The sequence below is a fragment of the Oncorhynchus kisutch genome, linkage group LG7 (genome assembly GCF_002021735.2).
Source record: "Oncorhynchus kisutch isolate 150728-3 linkage group LG7, Okis_V2, whole genome shotgun sequence".
Lineage (NCBI taxonomy): Eukaryota > Metazoa > Chordata > Actinopteri > Salmoniformes > Salmonidae > Oncorhynchus > Oncorhynchus kisutch.
In genome coordinates this window covers 34221544-34244451 of record NC_034180.2, presented here as the reverse complement: position 1 = coordinate 34244451, position 22908 = coordinate 34221544, and the positions used below count along the sequence as shown (strand labels likewise).

Genomic DNA, 22908 nt, shown 5'->3' with positions numbered 1-22908 from the left:
GTGTTAACATTGCCAAAGCAAGTGAGGTAGATAATATACAAAAGTGAAATAAACAATAAAAATTAACAGTAAACATTACACATACAGAAGTTTCAAAACAACAAAGACATTACAAATGTCATATTATATATATATATATATATACAGTGTTGTAACAATGTACAAATAGTTAAAGTACACAAGGGAAAATAAATAAGCATAAATATGGGTTGTATTTACAATGGTGTTTGTTCTTCACTGGTTGCCCTTTTCTTGTGGCAACAGGTCACAAATCTTGCTGCTGTGATTGCACACTGTGGAATTTCACCCAGTAGATATGGGAGTTTATCAAAATTGGATTTGTTTTTGAATTCTTTGTGGATCTGTGTAATCTGAGGGAAATATGTATCTCTAATATGGTCATATATTGGGCAGGAGGTTAGGAAGTGAAGCTCAGTTTCCACCTCCTTTTGTGGGCAGTGTACACATAGCCTGTCTTTTCTTGAGAGCCAGGTCTGTCTACGGGCAGCCTTTCTCAATAGCAAGGCTATGCTCACTAAGTCTGTACATTGTCAAAGCTTTCCTTAAGTTTGGGTCAGTCACAGTGGACAGGTATTCTGCCACTGTGTACTCTCTGTTTAGGGCCAAATAGCATTCTAGTTTGCTCTTTTTTTGTTGTTAATTCTTTCCAATGTGTCAAGTAATTATCTTTTTGTTTTCTCTAATTGTGCTGATGTCCTGGGGCTCTGTGGGGTGTGTTTGTGTTTGTGAACAGAGCCCCAGGAATCGGGAATCGCTTCATTTTAGGTGGTTGTAGAATTGACCAGCTCTTTTCTGGATTTTGATAATTAGTGGGTATCTGCCTAATTCTGCTCTGCATGCATTATTTGGTGTTCTACGCTGTACACAGAGGATATTTTTTCAGAATTCTGCATGCAGAGTCTCAATTTGGTGGTTGTCCCATTTTGTGAAGTCTTGGTTGGTGAGCGGACCCCAGACCTTACATCCGTAAAGGGCAATGGGCTCTATGACTGATTCAAGTATTTTTAGCCAGATCCTAATTGGTATGTTGAAATCTCTCTCTCTCTCTCTGTCTCTCCCCGCTCTCTATCGCTCCCTCCCCTAACCCCTCCTTCTCTCTCTCTCTTCCCGCTCTCTATCTCTCCCTCCCCTAACCCCTCTCTCTCTCTCCCCTAACATCTCTCTCTCTCCCCTAACCCCTCTCTCTCTCCCTCTCTCTCCTAACCCTTTTTCCTCTCTCTCCCTCTCTCCCCTAACCTCTCTCTCTCCCTCTCTCCCCAAATCCCTCTCCCTCTCTCCCCTAAACTCTCCCCCCTAAACTATCTCCCCTAACCTCTCTCTCTCTCTCTCCCTCTCTCCCCTAATCACTCTCCCTCTCTCCCCTAACCTCTCTCCCCTAAACTCTCTCTCCTAACCCCTCTTCCTCTCTCTCTCCCTCTCTCCCCTAACCTCTCTCTCTCCCTCTCTCCCCTAATCACTCTCCCTCTCTCCCTCTCTCCCCTAAACTCTCTCCCTCTCCCCTAACCTCTCTCTCTCTCTCTCTCTCTCTCTCTCTGTCTCTGACATTCATTCGGTCTTCTTAGTGGGCCCTACACAGTCAGGACCAGCCTCTTATCAAGGGCTTCTCTGTGCTGGAGAGGAATCCCAGTCTTCCACAGGACAGAGGGAACTTTGTGCCAGCTGAGCAGGGCACTGGGAAACAGCTAGAGGTCTCCTGGACATTCCCAGACATGTTGTGGGTTCTCTCATAGGGCATAGCTTGGCCTCCATGGTGCTCAGGCCGACCAACAGGAGTGTGCCTCTCATCATTTTAAGCTGGCATCAGTGAGCCCTGGCTGTAAGTTGCCTTGGTAACTTCTACAGAATGTGCCCTCACAAGGAAATCACAAGGAAATGACCACATTTGTTTTACTTTCTACTGCAGTTTTTTCTCTGTGAGTGTGTTAGCTGTTACCGGAAGCTTTTAGAATACCTTAAAAAAAGGTGCTTTTTATAATCCATTCCCCATCTCAGTGCTATGTGTCCTCGGCAGTGGTTTTGATGTTGTGTACTTGGTGAACCAGTATTAGAGACCTCTCTAACGCCCAGAAAACTCTGAGTCAAACTCCCATTCACCAGCTCTGCAAGTGTTATTGTGTCAAAATACATTTGTTGATCACCAAATATACTTAAATACTTAAATATGGTTAATGTTCTTGGTAACTGGGTCTGTCTGTGTATGTGCTTCATAACACAGTAGTGAGAAATAGCGGTCTTCAACGTCAACTTTTTGTACCACTGGGAAATGGATTCATGGCTTTCCCAACTGCATAAATACATGTAGCTCTTTCCTGCAGTCAATGACCAAAAGTGGCCTCTTTGGCCTCATGGGTGGAATGTTATAAATATTTTTCAGAATTTAAATGATATATATATATTTTTACGACAAAGATGTTTCAATGGTTTTGTTATATTTCAGTTTTCTGTGATGTATATCAAGTGTAATATTGGGATGCAAACTCAAAATGGAATACAACAATTTTTTTAATGCCATAACCATGTGTGTGAGATATGTACAGTACCTTTGTTTCAAAGTAGATTTGTGTAAGACTACCAAGAATCACTCTGTGTGGCCCTGATTTACAGAGACCCGTTCCGAATGGACCCGAGGACAGTCAGACTCGTTCCGTGGAAAAAAGACCCAAACAGACCCGTGCTGGTTCGGTTCCGAGAGACCTGTTCGGATCCGAGGGACCTGTTCGGATCCGAGAGACCTGTTCGGATCCGAGGGACCTGTTCGGATCCGAGAGACCTGTTCGGATCCGAGGGACCTTTTCGGATCCGAGGGACCTGTTCAGATCCGAGAGACCTGTTCGGATCCGAGGGACCTGTTCGGATCCGAGGGACCTGTTCGGATCCGAGGGACCTGTTCGGATCCGAGAGACCTGTTCGGATCCGAGAGACCTGTTCGGATCCGAGAGACCTGTTCGGATCCGAGGGACCTGTTCGGATCCGAGAGACCTGTTCGGATCCGAGAGACCTGTTCGGATCCGAGGGACCTGTTCGGATCCGAGAGACCTGTTCGGATCCGAGGGACCTGTTCGGATCCGAGGGACCTGTTCAGATCCGAGAGTAGAAATATAGAGTGAAAGAAACCTCAGACTGGGTGCTGCCATCGCCATCAATAAACAAGCGATATTGGCCAAATATTGAGTTGCAAGTGTCTGACACAGATTACAAGCTTGAGCAGTTCTCATCACACAAACACTACATGAACAGAGGACAGGTCCAATCGGGTCCAGTCGGTAAATCAGTTTTAATATCACATACCCAACACCCGTGGTAATTATATCAGACCCAACCAAGAGCAGAGACAAAAGTTTGGAAAAGTAAGGCTATATTACTCTAGCAGCACACAGGGCTTTGTGCCCTGGCTGGCCCATCCAGTCTTAATCTCCCCAGAGGCAGCCATGATGACATCACCGCTGTCTCTCTGTCTGAGTGGTGCAGCATAATACTCATCTGTCCTCAGGCTCATTGGAGCAGCTGGGAAGTCAGAGCCCCAATTACAGGAAGTTAACCTCACTTAGTGGACAGACTCACAGCGCCTCGACATGTCCCACAGACCTGCTAAAATAGACAACTGATAGGGAGAAGGGACTACTGTATGGGGTGGGGTGGGGAGTGTCAGTCAGAAGCTTCATTCACCTCTCCCCTCCACCCCGCCCAGACTAATCTGACAGTCCCATGAATTCGGGCCCTCCAAATGTCTGTCAGCAGCCAGATTTAGGCCTGTGGCTGTGTTTCGGCTGCGGTGGTTGTGTGTGTTGTGGTTCTGTTAATATGTCCGTGTGGACACTGCTCTGTGCTGCAGCAGCCAACCAGGCAGGCAGCGGGCCCAAAGCTGCAGTGATTGAAATGCAGAGTGCAAACAGGACAAGGCTTCCTGTGCCACAGCGGAATACCATCCATTAGAGAAGAACACTAGCCGCAGAGCCCGGCCAGGTGATGGAGGTCATGTACTGTGAGCACGACCAACCGCAGGCTCCATTACACTATTCATTTGGAGGTTGGATTTCATCATTCATAATGACTTCTAACAGTCAATTGTGACACTGATGTGGAATAATTAATTTATGCTATGATGGATTAAGGTGCTACTTTTGATACTTGTTTTGTTAACTGTCTGCTGCAGGAGCAAATTACAGTGTATTTTAAAATATAGACATAGAGCCTGAAATAGAGTGAATCTGTATCTGTCTGAGCAGTATTCATGTGAGGGAATCCAGTTTGTTTGTTTAGAATGGGAATTATTTATCTTAATCTGGCTGCAAGCTTTATGCTACTTAGACTACTAGATCCAATAAGATTTGGGGCACATCAGGAGGGTGTATAATATGGACAGATTTAGCAGTTTTTGTTGTCAAAAACTCCCTCGTCAACTCAACGTGCATATCAGCTCAACGGGGAGGCTCAGCCTGGAGCGATATGTACTCTCAAGAAACTGTAGTATGAGTATACGGTGCATTCTGAAAGTATTCAGACCCCTTGACTTTTTCCACATTTTGTTACATTACAACTTTATACTAAAATGGATTCGATAGTTTTTCCCCTCTCATCAATCTACACACAGTACTCCATGATGACAAAGCAAAAACAGGTTTTTAGACATTTTTGCAAATGTATAAACAAATTACAACTGAAATATCACATTTACATAAGTATTCAGACCCTTTACCCTTTACTCAGTCATTTGTTGAAGAACCGTTGGAAGTGGTTACAGCCTTGAGTCTTCTTGGGTATGATGCTACAAGCTTGTCACACCTGTGTTTAGGGAGTTTGTCTCATTCTTCTCTGCAGATCCTCTCAAGCTCTGTCAGGTTGGATGGGGAGCGTCGCTGCACAGCTATTTTCAGGTCTCTCCAGAGATGTTCGATCGATCGGGTTCAAGTCCAGGCTCTGGCTGGGCCACTCAAGGACATTCAGAGACTTGTCCCGAAGCCACTCCTGTGTTGTCTTGGCTGTGTGCTTAGAGTCATTGTCCTGTTGGAAGGTGTCTGAGGTCCTGAGTGCTCTGGAGCAGATTTTCATTAAGTATCTGTCTGTACTTTGCTCCGTTCATCTTTACCTTGATCCTGACTAGTCTCCCAGTCCCTGCCACTGAAAAACATTCTCATAGCATGATGCTGCTACCAAAATGCATCACTGTAGGGATGGTGCCAGGTTTCCTCCAGACATGATGCTTAGCATTCAGGCCAAAGAGTTCAATCTTGGTTTCATCAGACCAGAGAATCTTGTTTGTAATGGTCTGAGAGTCTTATGGTGACTTAATTAATGCAAATTAATAACTTAAAAATCATACAATGTGATTTTCTGGATTTTTGTTTTAGATTCCGTCTCTCACAGTTGAAGTGTACCTATGATAAAAAATTACAGACCTCTACATGCTTTGTAAGTGGGAAAACCTGCAAAATCGGCAGTGTATCAAATACTTGTTCTCCCCACTGTACCTTTGACTATTGAATGAACTTATAGGCACTTTAGTATTGCCAGTGTAATAGTATAGCTTCCATCCCTCTCCTAGCCCCTAACTGGGCTCGAACCAGGAACACATCGACAGCAGCCACCCTCGAAGCAGCGTTACCTATGCAGAGCAAGGGGGACAACTACTCCAAGTCTCAGAGCGAGTGACGTTTGAAACGCTATGAGCGCGTACCCCGCTAAATAGCTAGCCATTTCACATCGGTTACACCAGCCTAATCTCGGGAGTTGATAGGCTTGAAGTCATAAACAGCACAATGCTTGAAGCATTGCGAAGAGCTGCTGGCAAAACGCACGAAAGTGCTGTTTGAATGAATGCTTATGAGCCTGCTGGTGCCTACCATCGCTCAGTCAGACTGCTCTATCAAATCATAGACTTAATTATAACATAATTAATTAGGTCATGGTCGAATCCGGAAAATATCATTTAGAAAACAAAACGTTTATTATTTCAGTGAAATACGTAACCGTTCCATATTTTATCTAACGGGTGACATCCAAGTCTAAATATTCCTGTTACATTGCACAACCTTCAATGTTGTGTCATAATTAAGTAAACTTCTGGCAAATTAGTTCGCAATGAGCCAGGCAGCCCAAACTGTTGCATATACCCTGACTCTGCGTGCAATGAACGCAAGAGAAGTGACACAATTTCACCTGGTTAATATTACCTGCTAACCTGGATTTCTTTTAGCTAAATATGCAGGTTTAAAAATATATACTTCTGTGTATTGATTTTAAGAAAGGCATTGATGTTTATGGTTAGGTACACGTTGGAGCAACGACAGTCCTTTTTCGCGAATGCGCACTGCATCGATTATATGCAACGCAGGACACGCTAGATAAACTAGTAATATCATCAACCATGTGTAGTTATAACTAGTGATTTTGATTGATTGTTTTTTATAAGATAAGTTTAATGCTAGCTAGCAACTTACCTTGGCTTCTTACTGCATTCGCGTAACAGGCAGGCTCCTCGTGAGGCAGGTGGTTAGAGCGTTGGACTAGTTAACCGTAAGGTTGCAAGATTGAGTCCCTGAGCTGACAAGGTAAAAATCTGTCGTTCTGCCCCTGAACAAGGCAGTTAACCCACCGTTCCTAGGCCGTCATTGAAAATAAGAATGTGTTCTTAACTGACTTACCTCGTTAAATAAAGGTGTTAAAAATGTTAAAAATCGGCGTCCAAAAATACAGATTTACGATTGTTATGAAAAGTTGAAATCGGCCCTAATTAATCGGCCATTCCGATTAATCGGTCGACCTCTACAATGTAGTTTTGTTTTGTTTTGTTTCCTAATGTATTTTGTTCACAATATTATATTGGGTGCAGTGTGCAAATTGTGCTCTTTTCAGAGTGACCATTTGACCCATCTCCCTGGGGTCACTGGCTTACAGTAGCAGCACTGATGGCTCCTGGGTAATATGAACTGGTTGTGTGGAAAATGTATTAAAAAAAATTGTGTTCAGAGGTTCTTGGTGGCAGAAGCATTTGTTTGTACTGCCTTTGATTTTCCATCAGCTTGTAATCATTTTCGACACACATTGAGGATATAACATGCTTAGAGAATGTGTTTATATTTTTGGTGTCTCATCAGGTAAATCAATTAACGTTCAGATCAATGTCCATTTTCCCAGAATTTTTGACTGTCTGTGTATGTGTAAAGTTGACACAGATGTTTTCCTTGTATAAATGTGCCTGGCATGGATAAAGCCCATCACAGCATTGACATCCAGTGGCTAATGTAATCACAGCTTGTGTGCTGCAGGACTGACTGAGAGGAACCTTAATCTCTCCCAGTTTCTCGCTGCCAAATTGGCTCAATCTGCCAGGGAGAAACATCACTGAGTTCTCTGCTGCCGCCTTTCAAAGGGCCTTTTTTGATGTGGGCTCGAGGTGTTTGATCCAGTATACTGGATCTCAGCATTTTGATTCGGTGAGTCTGCTGTCCACAGCATGTGAAGGGACTTCAGAGAGGTCAGTAATCCAGCGTCAGTGACAGAGAGTGGGAATTGAGAGCCCTGCCTCCAGCTGAACAGACTGTACTCTGTACACATTGTTTTGATAGATCGAAACCTCATGATTTTTGTAACACCTTATAAGTAATTACATAAGTATGTTTCTATTAGTTTATTGAATGACCTTATAATCTACTTTGGGAATTCATTTGAGGAATTTAATGATGAGGTTTAAGGCATCATTTTGCTCAGTTTGGAGAAAATAATTAAAACTTTTTGGATTTGGCTGAACTTTCATGTTCCACCCCAGATGTTTATGCTGAAATTGGTTTTGTAAAGGTTAGAGCCGTTATCTGGAATTGAACATGTCAGCAACTTCTAACTGAGTCAGAAAAATCACATCCAAATATGACTCTGCAGGCAGGTTTGTGAAATCCAGATATCCTTTTCAATTCTGTAGAATAGAAATGTCGGGCACATTTGTAATGCTGTCCTAGAGTTTCTAAAAGCAGCTAGCTGACTGACTATGTCCCCCTGGACATGTCATGAGAAAGCACATCTGGAAAACCCTGAAATGTAAAAAAATGTTTCTTTGCAAATGCTTCCAGATACATTTTTTGTTCTGCAGCCATTTTCATACTCCCACACAGTCAGATGATTAAACTTGGAGAACATTAGCTTGCTTGCCTCAAGGCCCAAAGAGAGAGTAGGTAGTAAGACTCAGTCCAGTACTTTCCACTGTGCTGCCTGCTAGCCTGCTATAAAACCTAGGACTATGGCGGAGGCCACATCAGTAACAGAGTACTGTACACAGCAGTCAGATGATTAAACTTGGAGAACATTAGCTGGCTTGCCTCAAGGCCCAAAGAGAGAGTAGGTAGTAAGACTCAGTCCAGTACTTTCCACTGTCCTGCCTGCTAGCCTGCTATAAAACCTAGGAGTATGGCGGAGGCCACATCAGTAACAGAGTACTGTACACAGCAGGCAATTAGCAGGCAGGGATCCTGTGTCACTGTGTAATTGTTTACCTATCCAGACCAGATCTATATGTTTGTATTATCCAACACCAGTCAGTCAGCTTACTACACATTCCCCAACTGTTTCCTCTCTTCGCCTAGTTAGAGAAAGTTGGTGTCAATATGAAATGAGAGGCTGTGCAATTATTGAGTTTACAGTATGTTCTAATACAAACACTCTGTTTATTTCACGGTTGTAGCCAGTTGGAGCAAGATGAGCACCCAGTGGATTGGCAGACAGACAGAGCTGTAGGGTCAGTATGGAAGCCTGAACATTGAGCAACCAGCTCCACAGTCAGCCTAGCCATGCCCTGCTGCTGAGTGCCCTGGTGACCAGCCCTGGCCTTGGCACCATGACCAGTCTGAAGCGCCCACCCATGGAGCGCATCGTCGGGGGTTCTATCCCTGCCTCTGATGAGTTCTACACCCGCCACCTTCGCCTGGCCAATGGAGGGGCACGTACAGACAGTGCCCACCTTCAAGTGGGCCCGGGGGTGCCCAAAATGGGGGTGCGGGCACGGGTTGCCGAATGGCCCCCGAGGAAGGACTTGGGAGCTCTGTGGCAAGTTACCATGGAGCCAGACTCCCCAGCCCTGGCCGGAGAGGGGCAGAGCCACCTGAAACTCGGTCACCTGATGAGCCCCCAGGACTCCTCGATGCTCCGCAACATCCAGAACACACTGAAGAGTAAAACCCAGGGGGCCAGCTACAGCCCAGACAGCCACTACCTGTCCCCGGGAGACTACAGAGTCCCATCCCACAGGAACATCGGCCGCATCCGCCAGCGCAGCAACAGTGACATCACCATCAGTGAGCTGGACGGTGGGTGGGACAGTGGGGAGGACTTGGGCTCCTCAGGGGCCAAGTGGTCCCCTCTACACAGAGAGTATGGCAGCACCTCCTCTATAGACCAGCACGGGGCGTCAGGGGAGAGTTTCTTTGAGATGCTGAAGGGCTACCAGGGAGTGAAGCCTGACCAGCGCAGCCCTGCCCCAGACAGACTAGAGGATCTGCTGACTGCTGGACTCAAGCAGGCCTCAATAGAACTACATGAGGAGACTAGTGAGAACCAGGCATCCAGCAGAGTCAAGGAGAGAGAGAAGCCCCCAAAGAGACGCTCCAAGTCTGAGACAGGGGGCGAGTCTATATTCCGGAAGCTACGCAGCGTGCGGGGGGAATCTGACTCGCCCCGAGCAGGGTCTGATGCTGAGGACGGCCGTTCAGACGATGGGGTCACACCCCTCAAGCCCTGGGTCTGCCAGAGGGGCTTCTCCCACTACGACGTGCAGAGCATGATGTTTGACCTGAAAAAGGTCATCCAGAGCAGGCAGACGGCGGCAGTGAAGAGGAAGAACACCACCACGGGGGCATCTGCTGCAGCTGCAGCCTCCACCACCTCCACCGTGTCCTCCACCCAGAGCCTGGCCTATAGCTCCCCCACTGGCAGTCAGGAGGAGCTCAGCACCGGGGCCAGGGACAGCCCCAGCATGGACTGCGGGGATGAGCAGAGCAATGAACTGCTCCTCAACTGCCCCTGTTTCTGCAACGAGATTGGGGCCACCTGCAGGCGCAGGGCAGGGGGCGGTCCCCCCAGACAGGGAAGTGGGGGCTCAGGGACCCTGGGAGGCGAGAACAGACTGTTTGAGTTGTCCCTCAGCTCCCACTGCACTAACGCTGGGGTGGCAGTCCTGGAGGGGCCCAAGGACAACCCCAGTGCCCTCGGTGATCGGGGCAAACACTACATCGTAGAACACGTGGACCTGGGAGCCTACTACTACAGGAAGTTCTTCTACCTTAGAGGTGAGAACATACACGATGCAGAACATACACGATGAAACTTATTCTGTTCAAACATTATACAGTACATGAAGAACTATAACACTAGAATGTAAAACATAAACAAACAGTCTTACACAGCCCATCGTTTAATACAGTTACCAAATTCAAGTGTATGTTTATACATAGTTGGAAAGGTTATTTTATTTCACTTTTACCTCCCTTTCTCCCTATCCTCCCTCTCTCTCTCCCTCAGAACACTGGAACTACTTTGGGATGGACGAGGCTCTGGGTCCGGTGGCTGTGAGTCTGCGCAGGGAGAAACAGGAGGAGCACAAAGAGCACGGCCAGCAGTACAACTACCGGGTCATCTTCAGAACCTCAGAGGTCAGACAGCTAGCCTTCTGACATTACAACCACTCTCCCTAGATCATGTCACTTATTACATGATCAAAGATTCCCTTAGTATAGGGGTGTCAAACTCATGTTAATGACTCCTGCTAGATAGATAGAGATTTCTGTTGTTTTAAAATCATGTCACATTGATTGTCTGTAGATTTGTTTTTCGGTAGATCAGTCCCTCTCCCCTATCTCTGTCTGCCTGGTAGGTTCACATTATGTAAGAAGCCCAGAGAACCATCAGCTGTCCTCTCGGATCAGCTCTGTGTATAGAAACTATAGGAACTGCTCTCATCCTCCACACATCTCAATGCTACACAACCTCAAACCACTATAGAGAACCCTTCTTTTACATTTCACTGGAAAATCATGGCCACTTTTAGTTGGAAGATCATGCTTTTTGTTATGGAGTGACTGCGAAACTGCACCATTTCCTTCCCAGCTATAGATTTCAGACACCTGCCTTGGAGTTTTCAGAGAGGGTTGTCTTGGGGTGTTTTCCCCCGGTTGGATGGTGGACAGGTGTGTGTGATTAGACCCTCCAGCTCTGTGAGAGACATCCCGGGACCCCAGGGCCCCAAACCTGGAGAACACTGGACGTTTATTAGGGTCCTCTCCAAGGGGTGTGGGAGAGAAAGTTCCCCTCCGTTCCAGCTGCATATAATAGCAAAGTGATTGAGTTCACTGCCACTGCTGAACACAATGCACACTCTGTGTAAACATTATGCTTCGCTGAACAACCCCCACTCCACCCTCCTCTTCCTACTTCCCCCAGGCCAAAAGTTTGATTCATAACTGAGCTTTGTTCTTTTCTGTTGCTTTATGTCAGATTCTTTTAGCTAAATAGTTATAAACTTACTCAGGAGATGTTATGGTGTTTGGGAAGCAGAACTGACATGTTCATTTTGTTCCATCTTTAAATAAAATTCCATGAACTGGTGATTCCTGAGGCACATTCCTCCACTTCCACTTCTCTCTCTTCCTCTCCTCCTTTTATCCCTCCTCTAGTTGACCACACTCCGGGGGTCTATTCTGGAGGACGTTGTCCCCTCGTCCTCTAAGCATGGCACTACCCGCGGGCTGCCCCTGAAGGAGGTGTTGGAGCACCTGCTACCAGAGCTGGACGTGCCCTGCCTCCGCCTGGCCCTCAACACGCCCAAGGTCACAGAACAGCTGATGAAACTGGACGAACAGGGGGTAGGAGGATACACACTCACATGACATAAAAAGACTCTCTGAATAGCCCTGAGTCATGCCACAGCTGTATGTTGTTAATGGGGCAGTTGTCATTTTTCATAGATGGCAGACCTTTAGTTGTCTCTACTATTGGCACTATAAAAAAATTCTGTAGTTTTGCACTGCAAAAATGTCTTAACATTATAACTCCCCCCCATCCTCCTCTCTAGTTGAGTTTCCAGGTGAAGGTGGGGGTGATGTACTGCAGGGCGGGGCAGAGCAGTGAGGAGGAGATGTACAACAATGAAATGGCTGGCCCTGCCCTGGAAGAGTTCCTACAGCTGCTAGGGGAGAGAGTCCGCCTCAAAGGCTTTACCAAGTACCGCGCCCAGCTTGACATCAAGAGTACGCTCTCACACACACACACACACGCACACACACGCACGCACACACGCAGCGTGCGTTTAAAAGAGTGATTGGTATTTTTATTTGACCAAGGATGCAGTGTGACAGGCTCCTGTGTGGGAACCTCTCTGACCTCCACCCCAGGTCTCACAGAATGAATTATGAGTCCTTCTGTAGGATCTGCTTACTATCTGTTGTAGGTGGTGCTCTGCTCTGCCTTGCATGTTAGCAGCTACAGGTTTGGGGGTAATCTCTGTAATCTAGAGAGCCTTTCCTGTCCTGTCTCTCACATGTTTTATGTGCAATCCCGTTTACTTAATGTAGCCTGTCTTGTAAACCCCTCATTTCCCCTTGCTTGTCTTATCACTCCACTATACCTGTTCCTCTGACCAACCCTTCCTCATACCCCTAGCTCTCTGTCTTTTCTCCCTCCCTCCCTCCTTTTGTGTCTGGTGTATTGAGGACTAAATCAGGTCTGCTATGGCTGGCCCACAGACTACACTACATCTTTTATATTCCTCATGAGAGCAGAGCAGGAAATGGCAGCTCGTCCCAATCATGCACTTAATTACATTTGGCTATTTTTGTCACTTCCTCTATCCATAAACTCAATGAATATGAACATTCCTATTTTGTCCATACATTTTGATTGAGGTGGCTGCCTGGGTAATCTGGCTACCCAGAAACTTTTCTCCTAGGGTTATGGTAGACTGATAGGGTTATGGTATAATTGTCCACTCCAATGCCTGCAGTAATGCACAAGAGGCTGTGCTATATATTTAATATAGTTACATGTGAAAGGCGTTTTGTTTAACCAACAATAGTATTGAGAGGGCTCAATCTGTATGACTACGATTATTTGGTTTTGTTTTCCTGTCACACTATCCGGGCAGACATTGATCAGTCTATGCTATCATGGCTTGTTGTTTGTGCTATGTAACAGGAGACAGTCTAGTACCAGGATCATCAACTCATTTCAGCCGCGGGCCAATTTGTTCTCGAGCGGATGGTCAGGGTGCCGGAACATAATTCCAAATCATTTGTAGACTGCAAATTGACCACAAGAAGCCCGAACAGATATAATATCTCACAAAAACAGAATCATTTCAAACCTTGCTTACATTTGTATATAATCACATATATCTCTCTATTATGTGTGGGAATACTTTGGAACAGATTTCCACATTTCAAATAACTTGGAGCTGATTTGCTGGTGTTTTTAGTCTTTTATCTCCCAATAAAATAAAATAAATTATTTTTTTTTTCTTGGAAAAGTTTGGAGGCCAAATATTATCACCCGTGGGCCAAATTCGTCACGCAGGCCTAAAGCACTGAGCAGATAGGTTGCTGCTGGAGGACAGAGTTGGGTTGCAGTAGCAGTACAATGGGACCTTACATTGTGGTGATCCTCTCTCTTCCTCCAGCTGATTCCACTGGAACCCACTCCCTTTACACGGCCTACAGGGACTATGAGATCATGTTCCATGTGTCTACCCTGCTGCCCTACACACCCAACAACAAACAACAGGTACGGAAGGGCTCTATGATATCATGTTCCATGTGTCTACAATGCTGCCCTACACACCCAACAACAAACAACAGGTACGGAAGGGCTCTATGATATCATGTTCCATGTGTCTACCCTGCTGCCCTACACACCCAACAACAAACAACAGGTACGGAAGGGCTCTATGATATCATGTTCCATGTGTCTACCCTGCTGCCCTACACACCCAACAACAAACAACAGGTACGGAAGGGCTCTATGATATCATGTTCCACGTGTCTACCCTGCTGCCCTACACACCCAACAACAAACAACAGGTACGGAAGGGCTCTATGATATCATGTTCCATGTGTCTACCCTGCTGCCCTACACAACCAACAACAAACAACAGGTATGGAAGGGCTCTATGATATCATGTTCCATGTGTCTACCCTGCTGCCCTACACACCCAACAACAAACAACAGGTATGGAAGGGCTCTATGATATCATGTTCCATGTGTCTACCCTGCTGCCCTACACACCCAACAACAAACAACAGGTATGGAAGGGCTCTATGATATCACATAAGGAAATGACAATCAAATGACATGCATTTGGATAACATGTTATGTCATAGATGGATTCAATTATTAATCAAGTTTAATTCAAGAAGAATAGGATATTCATTGAGATTTTGTCATTGAGATTCCTTAATTCTGTGTTGTAGTTGCTGAGGAAGAGACACATTGGGAACGACATCGTCACCATCGTGTTCCAGGAGCCGGGAGCCCTCCCCTTCACCCCCAAGACCATCTTCTCCCACTTCCAACACGTGTTCATCATCGTCCGTGTACACAGCCCCTGCTCCGACAACACCTGCTACAGGTGAGCGTAGACCGCGGTGAAAGCGTGGTCAGACCACTAGCGACCACTAGAGGACCTGGCAGTCACAAACAACCTGGAAAGCCCCTGGTGCTACAACAGTGGTTGTTCTGAATAACTCATGCAGGTAGATAACATAAAGAGGAAGAGAACCACTGGGAGGCATGCTCACAAACCCAGATCAAATGTATTGTGTAACTATTAGCCCTACTCTCCTCTCCGCTCTCTCTCTGTAGCCAGGATACTGTAGGCAGTGTATACATTTGTTTGATTATGGTTGACTAGGAGAGATCACCCCTGCAGCTGACTAGCTGGTAGGATGGGCCCCTACTCTACTGTTCTCCTTACCCCCTGTGATCACAGAGCTCTGTGGCATTCTCACTCAAGCGCTCACCCCCCCTACCACACACACACGCACACACACTCACTCACGCACTCACTCAACCCTCCTGCCTGCCACACTGCCTTGGAGCACTAGAGTCTGAGCGATCTGAAGGAGTTATCAGCATGCACATCAAGGTTTCCCTTGCTGGACGAGCGAATCAGAGGATTCTTGAGCAGCCGAGCAGTGCTCTGTCCCTCAGTGCTCACAGACCCTCCACGGGAACACTTGAACTGGCTCTGGGTCTGAGCTTAAATCTCATCAAAGTTGGGCTAATTTATTCTGAACTCTCCCCTCTCCACCCCCCCAGCGCTGCCTGCTAAAGATTGGATACCCTCCTCAGCTGAAGTTATTCTTTTTTAAAGGGAAGCCAACAAGTGTCGTCGAAGAGAAGAGGCTGATTGGGAAAAATGCTGGTTTGCCTGGTTTTCGAAGAGAAGAGGCTGATTGGGAAAAATGCTGGTTTGCCTGGTTTTCCTCTTGGATGAAATGGAGATCAGGACCCTGAAGCAGTGGAGACTCCACTCCACCCAGAGAAGCTCTCAGCTTCCAGCCTCTGGCTCAATCCCATGAATCTAATGAACATACTACAAGTTCCAAACCCTCTCTGTTCTGTTCTGCCTCCTCCAGAGAGCTGATTCGCTAGGAGCCTGATTGGTTTGAAGCCTGAGATGCCATTTCAAAGAGGAGTAAGAAACGCACGAGATCTAGCAACAGAACAACGGTTGGACGGCAGCATGAGCAGCTATAATTTGTTGGAGAAATATGTGTGTACCTGCAGTATTGTGATCAGAACAAACAGACTGGAGAGGATTCACTTCATGGATACTTCTTATTGTAATGCCTAGCCAAGTCAGGAGGCACTACGGAAGACAAAGGTGGGTTTGGGGTGTGTGTGTGTGTGTGTGTGTGGGGGGGGGCCTGAGGTGTGATGCTGATGACCTGTGTGAAAAAGAGGGGTCAGTGGACAGAGGTTTTAGCATGTTCACAAACGCATACACACACACACCTGCCCTACTGTAATTTATCTCATAGTTCAATATACATCTAGTTTTTTTATTGGATCATTTATTTTGTCTTAAGTTACCGTTGCATTTTGATTGATATATAGTATAGTAGCTTTAAATATTGATAGGGGTACAGCCTAGCGATACAGCCTAGTGATAATCTTGTGCTATCAACTGCTGTCCAAACGCAGATAGATTAACTCAGCCGTATTGCATAACGATCAGAGCTTTGTTTAGAAAAATAGGGAGTAGCCTTCTCCACTCCACTCCTCTTCCCTGTAATCTGGGGCTGGCTGAGAGTGGCCGTCTCAGTGGTAGCTGGCTTGTCAGATGTGCTGAATCTATATTTATATACGCCGGCCTGGTTTAGCGAGGCTTGGGCTGTAATGTCACATGCGATCGTTATGTTGTCTGTTTAATGGACTGAGGCTTGTCATGACTCTGACATCAGCCTACCCGAGCCTGGCCTGCAGTGGGTTTCTATAGTGCTGCTGTTCAGCCTTACCTCACCATTGTTGGGTTGTATATTGATTTGGAAGCCAATCATTGTCAATTATCTGAATCAGAACTAGGTTAAGCTTTCATGTGAGTAGAAAAGAAACCTGCCATGTAGCCTGCCAAAGACTGATGTATTTTCAGTGTGTGTATGGGAAATCAGGTGGTTACCAATGGATATGAGACAGTGTTTCATGGGTTTGGGGTGTGTGTGTGTGTGAATAGTAATTCAACTCTAGGAGGCCTATTGTGGAGCAACAATGGTAGTTGACTGGGAAGAATAGTAGGTGATCTAAGGAGAGCCTTGCCTATAGGAAGACTCACGCCCTCCTTTAGGAAGACTCACGCCCTCATTTATGAATACTCACTCCCTCATTTATGAAGACTCACACCCTCCTTTAGGAAGACTCACGCCCTCATTTATGAATACTCACTCCCTCCTTTAGGAAGACTCACACCCTCCTTTAGGAAGACTCACACCCTCCTTTAGGAAGACTCACGCCCTCATTTAGGAAGACTCACGCCCTCATTTATGAATACTCACTCCCTCCTTTAGGAAGACTCAAGCCCTCATTTAGGAAGACTCACGCCCTCCTTTAGGAAGACTCACGCCCTCCTTTAGGAAGACTCACGCCCTCCTTTAGGAAGACTCACGCCCTCCTTTACGAATACTCACTCCCTCCTTTAGGAAGACTCACGCCCTCATTTATGAATACTCACGCCCTCCTTTAGGAAGACTCACGCCCTCCTTTAGGAAGACTCACGCCCTCCTTTAGGAAGACTCACGCCCTCATTTAGGAAGACTCACACCCTCCTTTAGGAAGACTCACGCCCTCCTTTACGAAGACTCACGCCCTCCTTTACGAATACTCACTCCCTCCTTTAGGAAGACTCACACCCTCCTTTAGTAAGACTCACGCCCTCCTTTAGGAAGACTCACGCCCTCATTTATGAATACTCACTCCCTCCTTTAGGAAGACTCACACCCTCCTTTAGGAAGACTCACACCCTCCTTTAGGAAGACTCACGCCCTCCTTTAGGAAGACTCACGCCCTCCTTTACGAATACTCACGCCCTCCTTTAGGAAGACTCACGCCCTCCTTTACGAATACTCACTCCCTCCTTTAGGAAGACTCACACCCTCCTTTAGTAAGACTCACGCCCTCCTTTAGGAAGACTCACGCCCTCATTTATGAATACTCACTCCCTCCTTTAGGAAGACTCACACCCTCCTTTAGGAAGACTCACGCCCTCCTTTAGGAAGACTCACGCCCTCATTTATGAAGACTCACGCCCTCCTTTAGGAAGACTCACGCCCTCCTTTAGGAAGACTCACGCCCTCCTTTAGGAAGACTCACACCCTCCTTTAGGAAGACTCACACCCTCCTTTAGGAAGATTCACACCCTCCTTTAGGAAGATTCACACCCTCCTTTAGGAAGACTCACGTGAAATTGAACAATAGCCAAGGGAAAACTCTATAAGGATGTTACTCCTCTTATTTCCCAGCCTATTCTACTGTTTTCTGCACTCTAGGCCCAGTGTCACCAAACCAAATTAATTTCTGTCATGTGCAAAGTGTGTAAGTTCTCCCTGAGAGGATAGGTATAAGAAATATAGTAAAAGCTACATATTGCCATCTTGCTTCCTCCTATTCAATTCTCTCAGATCTAGTGCCCTGGGGATCCATTGAGATTGGGTGTAGGACTCCTTCTTTCAGTGTGCTTACTAATTAGTGACCTCTCTCTCTCCCTCTTTCTCTCTCTCTCTCTTTCTCTCTCTCTCCTCTCCCCAGAGTGGCTGTGACTCGTTCCAGGGATGTGCCCTCCTTTGGCCCCCCTATCCCCAAGGGTGTGACCTTCCCCAAGTCCAGCGTCTTCAGGGACTTCCTGCTGGCCAAGGTCATCAACGCTGAGAACGCCGCCCACAAGTCTGAGAAGTTCGGAGCCATGGCGACACGCACGCGACAGGAGTACCTGCGGGACCTGGCAGAACGTCACGTGACCGGCACGCCAGTTGAGCCCACAGGGAAATTCCCTTTCATCTCATTGGCTCACAAGCGGAGAGAGAGGGTTCGGCCATACAGTGGGGCAGAGCTACGGAGCCTGGGGGCGGTGACATGGCCGGTGCATGTAGAGGACCAGGTAGCCGGGGCGGAGAGGGAGTGTCTACTGGCCATCTCCAACGACTTCCTCATCCTATTGGACCAGGATGCCAAAGCCGTGGTCTTCAACTGCGCCACGCGCGACATCATTGGCTGGTCCTCGGGCAGCCCCGCCTCCATGAAGATCTACTATGAGCGTGGAGAGAGTGTGTCGCTGCGCTCCATCAACAACAACACGGAGGACTTTGGAGAGGTGGTCAAACGCCTGGAGGTCAGTAGCAGCACAGTTAGTCTGTGTATTATTACTGGCTGATGGCCTAAAATAATATTTCATACACCATCTGTTGTGACAATTACAGGTCTTCCAAGCTTCAAGCCATATAAGATATTTTCCTCACTAACAAATGTGTTATAATGAATACATCTCTAATCTCCACTTCTGACTATCCATTATGTCCAAAGGAGATACCGTATAGCTCTCAGCATTGTGGTGAAATAGCCAGTGTGACCTTATTTGGGGAGGTAGTTTAATCATTCACATGAGATTAGACAAAGCCAGTTGTCTTCAATGAAAGATTAACGCTGTTTGCTAAGGCTTATTTAATGTTTGTGTTTAGTTAGTGTGTCAGTGTTGTAGCATAATATCCTGCTCTGGCTCTGTTGTGGTTGCCTGGAGCTCTACAGTACCAGTTAAAAGATTAGACACACCTACTCATTCCAGTTTTTCTTAATTTTTTAAAACTATTTTACATTGTAGAATAAGAGTGAAGACATCAAAACTATGAAATAACACATATGGAATCATGTAGTAACCAAAAAAGTGTTAAACAAATCAAAATATATTTTAGATTTGAGATTCTTCAAAATAGCCACCCGTTGCCTTGATGACAGTTTTGCACACTCTTGGCATTCTCTCAACCAGCTTCATGAGGTAGTCACCTGGAATGCATTTCAATTAACAGGTGTGCCTTGTTACAAGTGAATTTGTGGAATTTATTTCCTTCTTGCGTTTAAGCCAATCAGTTGTGTTGTGACAAGGTAGGGGTGGTATACAGAAGAGCCCTATTTGGTAAAATACCAAGTCCATATTACGGCTATGAACAGCTCAAATAAGCAAAGACAAACGACAGTCCATCATTACTTTAAGACATGAAGGTCAGTCAATGCAGAAAATTTCAAGAACTTTCAAAGTGCAGTCACAAAAACCATCAAGCGCTATGATGAAACTGACTCGCATGAGGACCGCCACCGGAAAGGAAGACCCAGAGTTACCTCTGCTGCAGGGGATAAGTTTATTAGAGTTACCAGCCTCAGAAATTGCAGCCCAAATAAATGCTTCACAGAGTTCAAGCAACAGACACATCTCAACAGCAACTGTTCAGAGACTGCGTGAATCATGCCTTCATGGCCGAATTGCTGCAAAGAAACCACTACAGAAGGACACCAATAAGAAGAAGAGACTTACTTGGGCCAAGAAACACGATCAATGGACATTAGACCGGTGGTAATAACGATCAATGGACATTAGACCGGTGGTAATCTGTCATTTGGTCTGATGAGTCCAAATTTGATATTTTTGATTCCAACCGCCGTGTCTTTGTGAGACGTAGAGAAGATGAACGGATGTGTGGTTTCCACCGTGATGCATGGAGGAGGAGGTGTGATGGTGTGGGGGTGCATTGCTGGTGACACTGTTGGTGATTTATTTAGAATTCAAGGCATACTTAACCTGCATGGCTACAACAGCATTCTGCAGCAATACGCCAACAGGACAATGACCCAAAACACACCTCCAGGCTGCGTAAGGGCTATTTGACCAAGGAGAGTGATGGAGTGCTGCACAATCACCCGACCTCAACCCAATTGAGATGGTTTGGGATGAGTTGTACTGTAGAGTGAAGGAAAAGCAGCCAACAAGTGCTTAGCATATGCGGGAACTCCTTCAAGACTGTTGGAAAAGCATTCCTCATGAAGCTGGTTGAGAGAATGCCAAGAGTGAGTAAAGCTGTCATCAAGGCAAAGGTTGGCTACCTTGAAGAATCTCAAATATAAAATATATTTGAGATTTAACACCTTTTTGGTTCCTACAAGATTCCATATGTGTTATTCCATAGTTTTGATGTCTTCATTCTTATTCTACAATGTAGAAAATAGTACAACTAAAGAAAAACCCTTGAATGAGTAGGCGTGTCCAAACTTTTGACTGGTACTGTATATTAAGTACTTTGTTACAACCTCTTTCCACCTGACGCTGGTTCAGAAGGCCAGGCAGGGTTACTACCCGTGTCTCCTTCAACACTCGCCCCTGTACACAAACACTTTAATTGAAGGGTGCTGCATCCGCTGGTGATAGATTGAATCTGTGCTGGCGTGTGTCTGTGCTGGCATGTGTATCAGATCTTTGCCATGGGGCACATTTGGGGTTTTATGGTGTGCTTTACAGTAGCAGCCAACAGAATAGTTAAGATTAAACGATTCAGACTTCTGCCAACGTTGTCTGTCTTTTGATTTCAAATAAAAGTGTGAGGTGTAGACCTGACAGTGAAATGCTTACTTACAAGCTCTTAACCAACAATGCAGTTTTAAGAAAATACCTAATCAAAGTAAGAGATAAAGATAACAAATAATTAAAGAGAAGCAGTAAAATAACAATAGTGGGGCTAGGGGGGGGGGGGATGCAAATAGTCTGGGTAGCCATTTGATTAGATGTTCAGGAGTCTTATGGTTGGGGGGTAGAAGCTGTTTAGAAGCCGCTCCGGTACCACTTGCCGTGCGCTATAAGAGAGAACAGTCTATGACTAGGATGGCTGGAGTCTTTGGGATTTTTAGGGCCTTCCTCTGACACCGCCTGGTATAGAGGTGCTGGATGGCAGGAAGCTTGGCACCTGTGATGTACTGGGCCGTACGCACTACCCTCCTTAGTGCCTTGGGGTCGGAGCCCGAGCTGTTGCCATACCAGGTAGTGATGCAACTTTCAGAATGGTCTCGATGGTGCAGCTGTAAAACCTTTTGAGGATCTGAGGACCCATGATAAATAAAGCCAAATTTTCTCCACTACAGCCCTGTCGGTGAGAATGGGGGCGTGCTCAGTCCTCCTTTTCCTGTAGTCCACAATCATCTCCTTTGTCTTGATCACATTGAGGGAGAGGTTGTTGTCCTTGCACCACATGGTCAGGTCTCTGACCTCCTCCCTATAGGCTGACTCATCGTTGTCGGTGATCAGGCCTACCACTGTTGTGTCATCGGCAAACTTAATGATGGTGTTGGAGTCGTGCCTGGCCGTGCAGTCATTAGTGAACAGGGAGTACAGGAGGGGACTGAGCACGCACCCCTGAGGGGCCCCTGTGTTGAGGATCAGCATGGCTGATGGGTTGTAACCTACCCTTACCACCTGGGGGCGGCCCGTCAGGAAGTCCAGGATCCAGTTGCAGAGGGAGCTGTTTAGTCCCAGGGTCCTTAGCTTAGTGATGAGATTTGACGGCAGTATGGTGTTGAACGCTGAGCTGTAGTCAATGAATAGCATTCTCACATAGGTGTTAATTTTGTCCAAGTGTGAAAGGGCAGTGTGGAGTGTGATAGAGGTTGCATCATCTGTGGATCTGTTGGAGTGGTATGCAAACTGGAGTGGGTCTAGGGTTTCTGGGATAATGGTGTTGATGTGGACTATGACCAGCCTTTCAAAGCATTTCATGGCTACAGACGTGAGTGCTACGGGTCGATAGTCATTTAGGCAGGTTACCTTAATGTTCTTGGGCACAGGGACTATGGTGGTCTCCTTGAAACATGTTGGTATTACAGCCTCAGACAGGGAGAGGTTGAACATGTCAGTGAAGACATTTGCCATTTGGTCTGCGCTTACTCGGAGACCACGTCCTGGTAATCCGTCTGGCCTTGTGGCCTTGTGAATGTTGACCTGTTTAAAGGTCTTACTCACATTGGCTGCAGAGAGCGTGATCACACAGTCATCCGGAACAGCTGATGCTCTCATGCATGTTTCAGTGTTACTTGCCTCGAGGCGAGCATAGAAGTTATTTAGCTCGTCTGGTAGACTCGTGTCACTGGGCAGCTCTCGGCTGTGCTTCCCTTTGTAGTCTGTAATGGTTTGCAAGCCTTGCCACATCCGACGAGCGTCAGAGACGGTGTAGTACGATTTGATCTTAGTCCTATATTGACGCTTTGCCTGTTTGATGGTTCGTCGGAGGGCATAGCGGGATTTCAAAGCTTCCGGGTTAGAGTCCCAATCCTTGAATGTGGCCGCTCTACCCTTTAGCTCAGTGCGAATGTTGCCTGTAATCCATGGCTTTC

At 46.3% G+C, this 22908-nt stretch overlaps 1 protein-coding gene across 2 annotated transcripts in view; it reads left to right on the top strand.

The window, feature by feature from the left end:
• The window catches only part of LOC109894516 (signal-induced proliferation-associated 1-like protein 1), a 66271-nt gene that overhangs the window by 30293 nt on the left and 13070 nt on the right, over window positions 1–22908 (top strand). For both annotated transcript variants that reach the window (XM_020488064.2, XM_020488063.2), the window contains exons 2-8: window positions 8693–10292; window positions 10525–10655; window positions 11676–11864; window positions 12074–12248; window positions 13673–13776; window positions 14463–14620; window positions 18295–18874. In XM_020488064.2, the coding sequence (XP_020343653.1) occupies window positions 8846–10292; window positions 10525–10655; window positions 11676–11864; window positions 12074–12248; window positions 13673–13776; window positions 14463–14620; window positions 18295–18874 (2784 nt within the window). In that variant the 5' untranslated portion in view covers window positions 8693–8845. The remainder of the gene's footprint in view (window positions 1–8692; window positions 10293–10524; window positions 10656–11675; window positions 11865–12073; window positions 12249–13672; window positions 13777–14462; window positions 14621–18294; window positions 18875–22908) is intronic.